The 13083-nt window shown below is 52.5% G+C and overlaps 1 protein-coding gene across 1 annotated transcript in view; it reads left to right on the top strand.

The window, feature by feature from the left end:
* LOC122369763 (H2.0-like homeobox protein) overlaps window positions 1-12853 on the top strand; it is a 58179-nt gene extending 45326 nt beyond the window's left edge. Inside the window, exons 2-4 of the mRNA XM_043344725.1 lie at window positions 6817-7116; window positions 7706-7893; window positions 11362-12853. Coding sequence (XP_043200660.1) covers window positions 6817-7116; window positions 7706-7893; window positions 11362-11508 — 635 coding nt within the window. The 3' untranslated portion in view covers window positions 11509-12853. The remainder of the gene's footprint in view (window positions 1-6816; window positions 7117-7705; window positions 7894-11361) is intronic.
* Window positions 12854-13083: the final 230 nt, after the last annotated feature.

Below are 13083 nucleotides of genomic sequence, written 5' to 3'. Positions count from 1 at the left end.
ACCGTTTTTGTTCTTGAGACGTGTTGTCTCCCCCACGTCTGGGGGGAGGTGTTGTGATGCGTGCTACTGAGCCGGCACGAGCTATGCCGGCGCAGTCAGCTGATAGCTGTTGCCAGCCGCCGCCGCGCCGGCCGGCGCCTGATGGTAGGCTGTGCCGCCCGGCAGCTTCCGGCGTCCTTAGGTAATGAGTATTGTTGTGCAGTCGTCAGCCGGACTCAATACAGTTCACATCGGGAGTGCGCGTGTGCGTCTGGGGCGGTGGAATCGCGACGATAATTAATTTGCTATCGAACCATTATTAACGTAGACTTAAATGTAAAACCCATAGCAGACCAGTACCTGCCGGTGGATGGAGTGGCTATCGTCAGTGTCAATTGTCCCCGCTGGGATCAGCGGCCGTCGGTGGCCCAATTGTCCCCGCTGGGATCAGCGGCCGACGGTCAGGTCCAATTGTCCCCGCTGGGATCAGCGGCTGCCGGGCCGAGTCGTCGCCAGTCGCCGCCGCCGCCGCCGGCCGTGGCAACTTTATGAGTGCGGCCGAGTTTACCATCGGCGTACACAGTTTACCGGCCGTCCAAACATGCTCTACGGTTGCAAGTGGCGCTGACGGAGCGGCGCCGGGGGAGCCGCTCCGGCTCTGAGGCGCGCCGCCCACCCGCGCTCCGTCACCGGCTAACGGCCGATGTTTTGTGAAACAATAATCAGCGCGCTGTCGACGAGAGCGGCGCAGTCCGGCGCGGCGGCCCGCAGTCGGCAGCGGCCGCCCGGAGTGTTTGTCAGCGTTTAGTCTGACGCCATTTATGTGTCGGTTGGCCTGAGGTGCGGCGGTTCCGGAATTCGCAGGATGTGCTGATTGCCCATAAAACTCTCTTATTTAGTCAGCCATCGGAGGCAACCCAGATGTAAACGGCCAGGTGATGGTAAACAAAGAGCCAGCCCAGCCGGCCGACTCGTTTACTCGAACTTCCCAAGTCAATACGGAATGGATCAGGGAAAACGAAAAATGGCCCTGAAAAATGTTGTGACATGAACAGGCTGTAAACTGACACACAGCAACGCTTCTTCGGGAGAAGTTTAAACAAAACCGATCATTGCAGATAAAAAATGGATGGAAAACTGCCGACAGACTGCAGTTATCTGGGTATGGTGCGTATCAGAAGATCAAGGGACGGGAGAGGCATATGAAGGTATGTGCCGGAAAACCTGGAACAAAGAGGGTGAAAATAGATGTCAAAGATGCCTATCAATCTTATTCACCAAAGTTATGCTCAGATGAGTTCGTCGCACTTGGTTACCATTTGATTTACTTCATTTGTCTGCTACCTACTCTGTAAATACACGACAGTTCTAAGCGCTGACTAGCCACCTGCACGCTTCGCAGTCCAAAGCTCTACGAGGCAGACCTGCCGGCTCCTTGTCTCGCGTTCTGTCTCCGCCGGGCGCCGCCCCTCCGAGCGCGGCCCGCTTGGCCACGGTCGGCCCGCTCTGCTCGGCGGTATCGGCGGCGCGTTTACGGCGCCGCGGGCCATCTGTTGGCCGCCGAAATTGGGTGGTCCCACCGGAGCTCTGTTTACGCCGTCGGCATTACGGCCGGCGGCGCCATCATTTAACAAGAATTTGCTAAACATTGTCAGACGGCAGGTGATTAATTCGGCCCCAGACCGCAGCGCGGCACCCGTCACAAAACAAAGATGGCCGCCGGAAGAAAGGCGGCATTGAATACCACTGTTTATTGACCGCAAAATGCATGCTATCGAGCCCATATGAGGTGCTTTGCTCGGGTCTTGTTGATCATAATTTTGCTCATCCCAAACTCGTTAGGTAAAACTAGCCAGTGATCAAATACATACGCTGCTGAAAATGAGGAAAGGCGGCGTAAATTTTTCACAATAGAAGTTGATACACATTTCAGAATGGGTTCACTGTGGTTTCAGGTTTGCATGTCATAAGCTGATTAAAAGGTGTAGGTGAGACCCGGGAGGTAGGTATGGGCCCCTGGAGGTATGGGCCATCGCAGTTTTGAAAAAGTGTTGCGTATTTTTACACATTTGACGGCATTAACTGGTAGCAGCCATTCCGTTATACAACCCACGTGATTTCCAAAATCTTCCTCAGTCTTCTTTGGCAATGAGCGGTGATAACACGTTTTTGCCCTCTATGAGTAAAATACGGTACCTATATAGTATATACAGAAAATTCATGATAAATTTGAGCCAGGCTCGTTTTATTATGTCAGACCATCGCTAACATAAAGTATAAAGCATGCAAATTAAGACTGGATAGACAATTTGAAGCTTTCTTGCAAGATTATGAGCTGAGATGCTACGCACATTCTGGCGTCCCAACCGGGAGGTTCGGGTCACCCACCCCTGTTGATCCTAAATCAATAAAATGATGCTTTCATTGAATGTCCTCTTCAATAAGTTTTATTTTTGTCGCGCAAGATCGAAAATTTAGCTACAAATTTCATTCGAACAGAACAATATTATTTATCTTATTTCGTGGAGCATGATTGAGTTTACCAAATACATATGTGCCCAAGTGATCTCATCTTCATGAAGTAAGCTGTTGGCCAGTTATGCGGTTCCTGGGATCTAAGAGACTGAGAGATCAAGGTAAATACGAGTACGAGTATTGTTCTCATTGTCGAGAAAAAATATGAAACATGGCACCGGCCCATTAGCGTCGCCACGGGGGGGCAAGCGGGGCAGCTTGCCCCCCCAACCTCAGACCGGGCACCCCCTGAGATCGATACAGATCCGATGAGATTTTGGAGTCGGGGAAAAAATGGGGATACCTTTCTGAGAATGCCTGTGAGGTCAGACTCGGTTAGAGCGTGCAATTCAAACCAGAGTCTGACTCGCAGTCGCCAAAATCTTCAAGGCTCCGTGTCCAGACTCGGAATTGTCAATGCTGTGATTCATTCCATGTTCCTAGTTCGTTCTTTATTACATTTTACAGCTGATTTTCATAAGTTTTGGATTGCTGACACAATTTTCGTTCACAGCGTGAAACGAAATCTTCGGCGCCTTTCTCAACTCTCGTCAAATGTCGGCGACAGGCTCAAGTACCGTACAAGTGTCGCAGGGCTCATGAGCTTGCTGTAAACAAAGGCTCCTAAGGAGCTCCACTGAGCTCTAAAGAAGCTTTCAGAGGGCCCAAACCGGCCTCTGAAAGTCCCACTGGTGTCCATGTTCTCTGAGGGCCCATACAGGGATCTTTGAGCTTTCGAACATTTCTGAGAACCTTAACTGGCCTCTGATAGTTCAGCCAAACTTTTGAGGCGACAGACTTTGCTAGCCCCAAACCGGCATCTGAGGGGTCACAGCTCACGTGTCCCTCTGAGGTCCGCAACACATGTTTATTATGTCCCTACGTAGCGTCCTTAGGGATTCGACACAGACCCCGAGGGCTCACACTGTTATTCGAGGGCTCCAGGCTCACCCTGGGCCTATAGTCTCTTAGCGCCCGCCGCCCACACTGGCTTCTGAGGGCCCCACCTTGGGCTCGGAAAGCCCTAAAGCACCACGTAGGCACACGTAAATATTTGAGGTGACCCACGCCGATCTCCGGGATCCTAAGCGTGCTTCTGAGAGTCAGCACTGACCCTGAGTGGCCTGAAATGGCCTGGAAGTCCCAAACCTATCTCTAAGTGATCCCTTGCCGCTATGCCGTGCGTAACTTTTGGTTCTGTTTAACAGTTTTTGTTCGCGTTTGCAGCGCTTCCCTTCACACGAAAAATAGAAACTTTTGTTCACACTCGAGAGAACAAAACACTTCCGATTCACTCTTCCGACATTCACTCTCCGCCGAATGCCCAACTTAGCTACGAGTCCTATGCATTTCACGTAAAACCTCTGCATGCATGCGTGAATGGAGGTTTTAGCAGGGTGATCCGATTAAATGGAGCGTTTTTCACCTTTTTCTGGGTAATGATCATGAGCGTCGAGCGTCTGCACAGGGGCCCTCTGCAGTGCGTCGGCAATCGCGGCCACTATATAGGTACTATAATTCTACCAGTCGTTTTTGTCATGAAATTTCAAAATTTCGATTTTTTCTGTAAAAAATTACATGTCATAGCTAGAAGGAAACCTTTGTCACCATCGGATTCCTAGCACCATTGCGCGTCGAATGATATGTAAAACGAGAGAGTTAAGACTGGGGAAAGGCAAGTTTTAACAAAAAGTTGATTTTGCCCCCCCAACCGAAAATCTCTGGCGACGCCTATGCACCGGCCCATTCCCGGGCCATGGCTCATATCTCCCGGCTCCCGTTGTGTTTTGATGGATCGGAAAAGCGCATGATTACGGAGCGAGCGAAGCGAGCGGAGTCACGTATGTAGAATAACGGAAATTTCTGAGTATGAGCGGCCGGCCGGCCGGCCGGCCGTGGTCACGATTCTGCGACGCTTATATCTTAACAACCACTTGACCGATTTACACGCGGTAATTTTTGTAGGGTAGCTTCATTCCTTCTACCAAGTATTGGACTATTACCGATGCATGTGGGTGACCCCTTATGCACGTGCCACGTGCAAAACGAAGAGGTATCACTTTTGAAATAGTTGCAATATCTCGGTAACTACTGGGCCGATTGCGCTGAAAGTTGGCATGTAGGTAGGCACCCACCAGGCAATGCATATCCATGTGCCACAGTTGGGGTGCTGCTGCACGTGCGCACGTGCAGGGGTCGATTCCAGATCTCGAGAACGGCTGGGCCGATTGCGCCCAAATTTGGTACATGGCTAGGGACCGGATAGTAGGGTGCCGTGCACAAGCCAGTTGCCAGTTGGGACCCATTTTGCACGTGCGCACGTGCAGGGTGCCGCTCCCAGATCTCGAGAACGGCTGGGCCGATTGTGCTCAAATTTGGCACATCGCTAGAGACCGGTTAGTAGGGTGCCGTGCACAAGTCAGTTGGAGGTAACGCCTCGCAATTTCGCACGTGCAAGGCCAAGGCCCACCCTCTCGCTCGCTCCGTTAGTCGCCCCAAAAGGCGTTATGCTGGTTTATTGAAAGTTAGCTCGAGACAAAATATTTGGTTCCAGATACCTAAAATCAGGCACACTTTGCAGGCGAAGAGAAATTTCACGTACACATAGTGAAAAATGGGTCTAGCCACTACCCACTGGAAGAAAATTGCCTTTTCACAAAACCGGCCCATACCTCCCGGGGCCGGGTCTCCCTCCCCTACCTAATGCATGCAGAGATGCATAACAAAAAGCAGCGGCAGCAGAGAAGTTTTACAACACATGAGAAGATGCTATAGCAAAGCGGAGAGAACATCCTTAAATGACAATATGCATTATCATTCAGATACGCACTGAATGGCTTCGTGCTCACCGAAGGCAGACGGCAGAATTGCAAGTCCATTGACACCGGTTCCCTACATTTCAGGGCTATGATTTACTTTCCTACTCGGGATGCGCGAAAAAAAACTGAACGCGACGCAGAGTCCATTAAACGGCTGTCACGAGCCGCCGCTGTAACATGATCTTGACCGACTCCTGAGTAGTAGCAGCATCAGCAGAGATGTGAGCTCAGACGAGCTGCTAATGACGGTGTTAGCATTAGCCGGCCGACTGTTTTATAGCCTGGTGTCGGGTTCGGCGGACGGGCGACACAGCGGCCACTCAGCGCTATCCGAACCACGCTCGTGAGTTGGCTGATGGCTGAGCTGGCCACCGCGCCGGTCTGGGCTGATCTGATGGCTGCAGGGCATCTTGCATGATGTACGTACGATGACCGAGCCCAGCTGACGGCCTGCGTCCTGCACCAGCTGAGACCGCCACTGCTGGTCCGGCGAGTAGTAACAAGCAAAGCAACTCTTCAATGTTGGATACCTGAAATACAGAAAGTAGCAAACACTTCCGAAGCGCTCTCCCAAACGACCCGGGCACGGCGGCCTGAATGCAGACCGGAGCCCGGAGCCGGAGCCAGTGGAGCCGGGGACGGGGACACCCTCAGAGACGTCCCCGGCCGCCGATCGTGGCGCGCTGTTCGCCAACAGCTCGGCACAACAGCTCCTCTCGGACTGTCAGCGCCCGTGTGTCCCGTAGGCGCCGGGCCGCTGCGGGATGACAGAGCTGTCGTCGGCCGGCGGCGCCGCGCCGGCTAGGGTTACCGGTCGGCGGCTCCACGGGGACCGGGAGCCGGCGGGTTCTCATGAGACTCCGAGAGCCGGTGGAACGGGGTGAGGGACACCTGCTGACGGCTACTGCTGTCTCAGCGGGGGGCGCGGGGAGGGGAGCAGGGAGCACGGGAGGCCGGTCATTACTCAGAAGAACCTCATCGGCGGGTGACTGATGACTAGTGAATTTGGGACGTAATTGGATTGCAAGAGTGTGCTGTGCGTTTAGTTATCACGAAACGTGCACGCTTATCGCTAACTTGTATTGAAGCCCTACCAGCTCTGGATTTTTCTGCCTTCCATCTTAGCCAATCAGGTACAATGAATATTTATGATTTTAAGATATTACTTTCCAAATGTTTGTTCAACCGATGTGTTTTCAAGCAGCATCGGTACCGAGGCATGCTCCTAGAGCGTGCTACTGCTGTGTACCTATATCTTTATCCATACCAACCATAATTCTGGGGAATAATCCATTATTAGTTTCGTTGCATCGTCAAACAAATTAGGAAATTACCTCTTCTTGTATTGGAGTACTTAACCACGGGACACACCAGGCACAATTACGTCAGCATCGGGCACCAACGAGGCTGTTGAGTTGGTGAGTTGGTGGGTCCGACCAGTGCTAACCTGGGCTCCCGGCTCGATTGCCCCTTCCTTAGTGACTCGGCTCGTTCTCCCCAGCAGATGCCGACTCGACCACGGGCGGCGGTTCTGCGGAGCGGTGGCCGCCGCCGACTGGTCCGCTGCTGCCGCTGCCCGGCGGGCTCCGGTCGCCGCTACCCGGCGGTGGCCGCTCGCCGCTGCACGCTGCCGGCCCCCTGCTGCCGCCGCTCCGACCTGCCCTGTACCCACTGTGCGCGCCGCCGCCGCCGCTGGTGCCGTACCTTCAGCTGGGGAGCCGGCCGGCCGAGCCGGCGCCGCGACTGTGCGCTACCTGCCCCGACCCGTGGCCGGTCACGTGCCATCACCTGATCCAGGCGGCCGGTACGTGCACTTCTGTGTTAAAGGCAGGACGCGCGATTATCTGTGACCCCACTGCCCAGAGTGTGACCCCACTGGAATGACATACGGCCCAGAGTTCGGCCCATTGAGGAGACTTATTGCAACGGAATTGAGTAAACCCGTCATTAGACCTATTGGTTTTCTTCATATGATCATGTCTCAAATCAACCGATCACGGTTCAGGTCAGACCAATTTACAGATCCACTTTTTTAAGATCGTTTATTTCAGCTAAAATGATCGCAGCATAACAATTTTGGTAGTTACTGCCGGCTTTGTGTTTCACAGCAGTGTGAAGTTATAACTCATAAGCATTGGTTGAAGAGGTAAATTGAACGTTGACCTAAGGTCAAGTTCAAAGTGATTCTGGTCATAAAAAACTTTGTCAAATTCTTGGCACCGAGACCGTTGCAACAGCGCGATATTTCTTGGTCTGTGAAGAGGTTCACATATCCGCTCGCCAGGGTTCGTTATTCTACATTATCTGTTGAACAGTACCCTGCCTTGTCTCTGTCCCAGACTGTCGGTACCACTCCCCTATAAGAGACTGTCGATACCCCTCCCCTGTAACAGACTGTCGGTACCCCTCCTCGCTGGTGGCTGGCCGGCGGCTGGGTGCGCGCCGCAAACGCACCTGGACACGGGCCGTGTTCACCAACCTCCAGCGCAAGGGGCTGGAGAAGCGGTTCACCGTGCAGCGCTACATCACCAAACCGGAGCGCAGGAAACTGGCAGAGACGCTCGGCCTCACCGACTCGCAGGTGAGGCTGACTGCGACTCTCACCGAGTCACAGGTGAGACCGTAAAACGCAGTTCACACATGTCAGTCTGCCGGTGTCGGGCCCGTCAACGTCGACATGACGGCCTGCAGCCTGTCAAAGGTTGAGCTTTGGTAACCCCCATCGATAACTCCCATTTGGTAACTCCGACACACCGACTTACAGGTGAGCTCCAAAGCACGGCGTCATCCAGTGAGCAGCGAGTGGTAACCGTCCAATGTGACAGTGACCGTGCATTGAAGTGGTGGCCAGCCAGTATCTTCATGACTGCCCAGCAGCGGCGTATTTAGAAAATCGCGAAGGTGGGGGGGGCCAAGGGTTTGGAGGGCGCCACCTCACCCAAGGAGGGCGCCATACGGTCGCGAGATAAAAAATCGCTCAGTGGGGGTTGGGGGGTTGGGAGGCGTTTTTTACCATGCCACCAGTTTTTTTTTGCGTAACCTCGTATAGGTCGTGCTGCATTGATTTTGCATCGTGTGTATTCTTTATAGGTACTCCAGGTCACAAAAGGTCAAGTGTTCTTGAAATGCTGCGCCGAAGGCGCGCGAAATTTTTGAAAACAACCTTTTCCTCCGCTTTTTAGGCACGCCTTTTATACGATCACTGTTCAAAGCTCCTCTCGCTCTTTTACCAAATTTGAAGGTGTAAAAAATACCTAAGATTTGGTCGGGCCGCTGCCACACAAGCTGTACAGAAAGCTTGGCTCATGGGTGTCGATGTATAAAAGTTTATTGGCGGTGGCATATCTACGCACCAGATCACCGTATCGGATTGATACCGGAGCGCGAGATGCGTAAACATCATCCAAATTACCTCAGACCAGCCTTCATAGCCTTCTCACAGATGCATACAGTGTACCCACATGACCAGTTTCAATCACCGAAACTTCAGATGCCTGCTGTTGCGCCCGAACCTGTTGACAATACTTAATCGTAATCCATATAGATGCCATGATGCACGTAAAGTAGGATCAATCCGTTAAGACCAAAGACGTGTTTTATGCATCGTAGAGCGTAGATAGTTTTGGTAGGTATAGATACTTCATTCATTGTGCTGAATGCACGTTCATTTGTGGCAGTTTTCACAGGCAAGACATCAACTATGTGCAATAGAACGACTAAGTTGAAAAACATGCCAAAGGAGTAAATAAATGATAGGAGGGCAGCGATCAACGGATGTTGCCAATAGGTAGAATGGCTGCGATCCACAGGAGGGCACTAATAGGTAGAAGAGCCCCGATCAACATCCCGAGTTTCGACAGTAGGGCACCGATAGGTAGGAAGTTGGCGAGCAGCAGGAGGGCGCCAATGGATAGAAGAAGGGCAGCGATCAACAGGAGGGCACCAATAGGTAGGAGGGCGCCGATCAACAATCAACAGGAGGGCGCCACCAGGTAAGAGGGTGGCGAGGAACAGGAGAGCACCAATAGGAGGGTGGCGATCAACAAGAGGTCGCCAATAGGTGGGAGGGCGGTCATCAACTGGAAGTCGCCAATGAGCGGAAGGGTGACGATTAAAATGGGGGTGGCAATGGTGAGGAGGGCGCCTTTGCTCAAGAGGATGACACGAACAGGAGGGCGTCTGTGCGGAGGGCGCTGGTCAACAGGAAGGTGCCAGTGGATAGGAGGGCGGTGATCAACAGGAGGGTGCCAGTGGTTAGGAGGGCGGCGATCTACACGAGGGCGCCAATAGGAGAAGGGCCCCGATTAACATTCAACAGGAAGGACTAGGGAACCAATAGGTAGGAGGGCGGCACTGAACAAGAGGGTGCCAAAAGGGAGAAAGGCGGCCTTCAAAATTTCACATGAGGGCTCAATAGGTAGGAGAGCGCAGCGCCAATAATTATGAGGACGCCGATCAGCAGAAGGGCGGCAATGTGTAGCAGGGTGGCGACCTACAGGAGGGCGCCTTCGGGTGAGAGGGCGCTTATTTACAGGACAGCGGCTTACATAGGCGACCACCGTTACGCTTAGAGAGCTACAGCCTATACAAATGTGGTTGGAGGGCGCCCGAGGGAGCCCTCCAACCGTATTTGGAGGGCGTATTTGGAATGGGCGTCCTCCGAGGGCGCCCTCCATCCGTATTTTCCCTGTAAACACATTCGCGATTGGAGGGCGCCCTCCAGTCGCGATTGTTTTTCGATTCGATTATATCACAATTGCATTTGCGATTGGAGGGCGCCTTCGGCGCCCTCCAATCGCAAAGGGCGCCTTCGGGCCCAAGGGGGGGGGGCCATGGCCCAGTGGCCCCCCCTGCCTACGCCCCTGCTGCCCAGTGTCCATTGTAGTGACAGGTCCAGCGTTGGTGATTGGTGACCGCCGAGTGTGTTGACCGTCCAGTGGCGGTGACCGACTACATAGTGTGGTGGTACCGGTCCAGTATCATGGTGACCGTCCCATGGGGAACCCGCCACATGACCCAGCCACCCTCGGTTGGCATTCCCCGGCCGTTGGCTCTCATCCCTCTCCGATGACGGATGTGCTCGTAACTCAGGTCTCCCGCGAGGCTGCGTCACAGCCAATTAGCGCCGGAGACTGCCGTGGCGGCGGAGCGACCCCTGCTGACCAGCCAGGGGCGCGCTCAGACCCCGTGACCGACAGCGGGACACGTGGAACGCGCTTAGCGGGCGTCATTACTAACGATGGTGTTCATGCCCGACCTTACAGTTCATGTCCGACCTTTCCCATACAGTACACACCTACACATGCAAAGCGTGGGATAAAATTGCATACCAATATAGACGTCATATTTGGGATTAGAGTACCAGCGAGCTGATTCATTTCATTTCGAATGTGTTTGTAGTCAGCCTAACCGCACACATTTATCCTGTTATAATGTAGCGCGTGTCGGTCACGGCTCCTCGGAGCACTGATCCGTACCCGCCTCTGGAGTCGGGCGCTCCGTGTCCACCCTCAGTGTCCCCAGCGTGATACGGGTCACGTGGGCGCTGTCGGAGCCGCGCCCCGACAGGCCGGTCATCGGCACGACTTACGGCCCAGTTCGTTCCACATCAGCCGTGACGTGCATACCGAGCGGTGTTTTATACTGGGGGCGGGGCTCAGTGGGTTGAATGGGGTGCTTGGGTATCTGTTTAACAGGAGATCTGCCGATAGAGCCACTTCATTGGTCTTTTTGGTGTTCTGACACCAGGGGTGACGAAAATGGGGTGAGGGAAGGGGTTGGAGCGGAACGGTGCATTCCATTGCAATCGTGGGGCCAACGTCTACGCTTCTAAAAACTGTCTGTCGATGGAGCTGTAGTATTTAATGTAAAACAAGCTTCACATGAAGGCAAGCACAATTTTTCTTGAAGGTCGTTCTACATCGGTTATGCGACGTCGTGGCTTGTCTTCAATGATAACAGGCCCACAAGGTCCGCGGCACGATAATCACCGCGCCCGGTCCTCGGTGTTATTTTAGCTGAACATATACTGTATCTGTTGGTTCCACAGGTGAAGGTGTGGTTCCAGAACCGGCGTATGAAGTGGCGCAACTCGCGGCAGGCCGCCGAGCGGGCGGCCGAGGAGACGCCGGTGGTAGACTCCACCCAGCCCTCGGCCGAGGACGAGTCGGCGCAGCCCATCAACGTCGAGGACTAGTGCCATCACAAAAACCAGAGGACTAGCGCGATCAGAGGACTACACGACTAGTGTACCCAGAATGCTGGGTGACCGGAGCTCAGAGCACTAGCGCGCCCAGAGGGCTAAAAGACTAGTCGTCTGGCCGGCCTGCAGCAGCCTTATATGCCGAGTGTTACTGTAGTTACCTACCACTTGCCCGAGTGGAACATGTCGGGCGGGCTAAGGATCGAGACAATGTTTGATTTGAGCGCCGAGGTTATCTGGACAGTGTTCACAGTCAGTGTTGGGTTTTGCCGCTAGTTTAGCGAAAAGTGACCTTTTTTTTAGAAAAGTGTAATATATGTGGTGAAATGTTGCGAACAGTGCCTTGTGTGATTGTGTTGAATCGTGCACCGTAACACTGAGTCTGGATTTTACCATTGTAGTAGCAATAGAAACATACATCATATTGGTACTGATTGTCCTGTCATGGTGATGACCTTTTATAACTTGATAGTTGTTTGGACCGATTCTAATATAAAAAAAAATCAAGTCACCCTACCCTCATTAACAACTTTAGTCATTGGCTTCAAGAAGCTACGCTCCTTCCAGCGGGGCCTATATGCAGAGCGCTGATGTAGAGTGCATGTGAGTCAGCTGCGTAGGCACGGAGCTCGTCTCAGCGCGGGGTAGGTATTGTTTTTCAACAAAACCGAGAATGAAACAAAGGCTATGTTATCGATCACTTGGAAATCGTAACACCTAGACGCGCGAGGCTCCATAGATCGGGGCTCGGGCTCATCGTTGTGTATCTTTTATCCAACTTGGCGGCAATAGACAGACGTTTGTAATTTGTATTAGGCCAAAAGACAAACATTTGCCTTTTGTTACCACACAGGGCAGATAATTCGCTAAATGGTAAATCTCATCGAATGTGTGCAGCATCGCGCGTCTGTGCTATGATTTCCGATCAACTGAGAACATAGTCTTCGGGCTATTATCAGTTTGGTGGAAAGACATTATTTCGCATGGCTAGAGACCGAGACCACTCAGTGAGACGAAGACTGTCCGTGAGATCGGGTACTTCGATACTCAGTTGGGTGAACTGCTTGCCGTTTACATCATTCAAAAACCAATGAATAACATTGTCTTCGATAAGGTCCATTGTCTTGTAATGTTGCATTTTCTTTCTTTTATTGTGCCATGCGTGTTAGCAGTAATGGAAACAGCATTAGCGTGTTTTAGGTTCGTTGCAGACTGTGAGACGTAAGTCGTTATAATATAAATGCCTATATCGCAAGGCTGTTTGTGAGCTTCTTGAGTGTTTATAAAGGTCAACTGGTTCCGAAATACGTCGAAGATAAATACAAGTTCAGCATGAATACATGGCACTGCTACTATCATGGTCATTCTCAAAGGCTTTACACACAGCAGTCGAGAAATGTGTCTCGGCTGCCACGCCGTGACATCAAGACCGATACAATCCTTGAAGGCAGATGAGATAAAAACAATGATCGAATGCTGCTTGCTTCTACACTCGGCACTCCTTCTTTTAATAACCGGCAACCGCCAATGCTGCGTCCGTAATGCAGCCAGCCGTTCATTGTTATGGAG

This window comes from Amphibalanus amphitrite, unplaced genomic scaffold, assembly GCF_019059575.1.
Source record: "Amphibalanus amphitrite isolate SeventyFive unplaced genomic scaffold, NRLGWU_Aamphi_draft 001070F_arrow, whole genome shotgun sequence".
NCBI classification, from domain to species: Eukaryota; Metazoa; Arthropoda; class Thecostraca; order Balanomorpha; family Balanidae; genus Amphibalanus; species Amphibalanus amphitrite.
The sequence above is the reverse complement of the archived record's forward strand: the minus strand, read 5'-3'. Positions and strand labels throughout refer to the sequence as shown.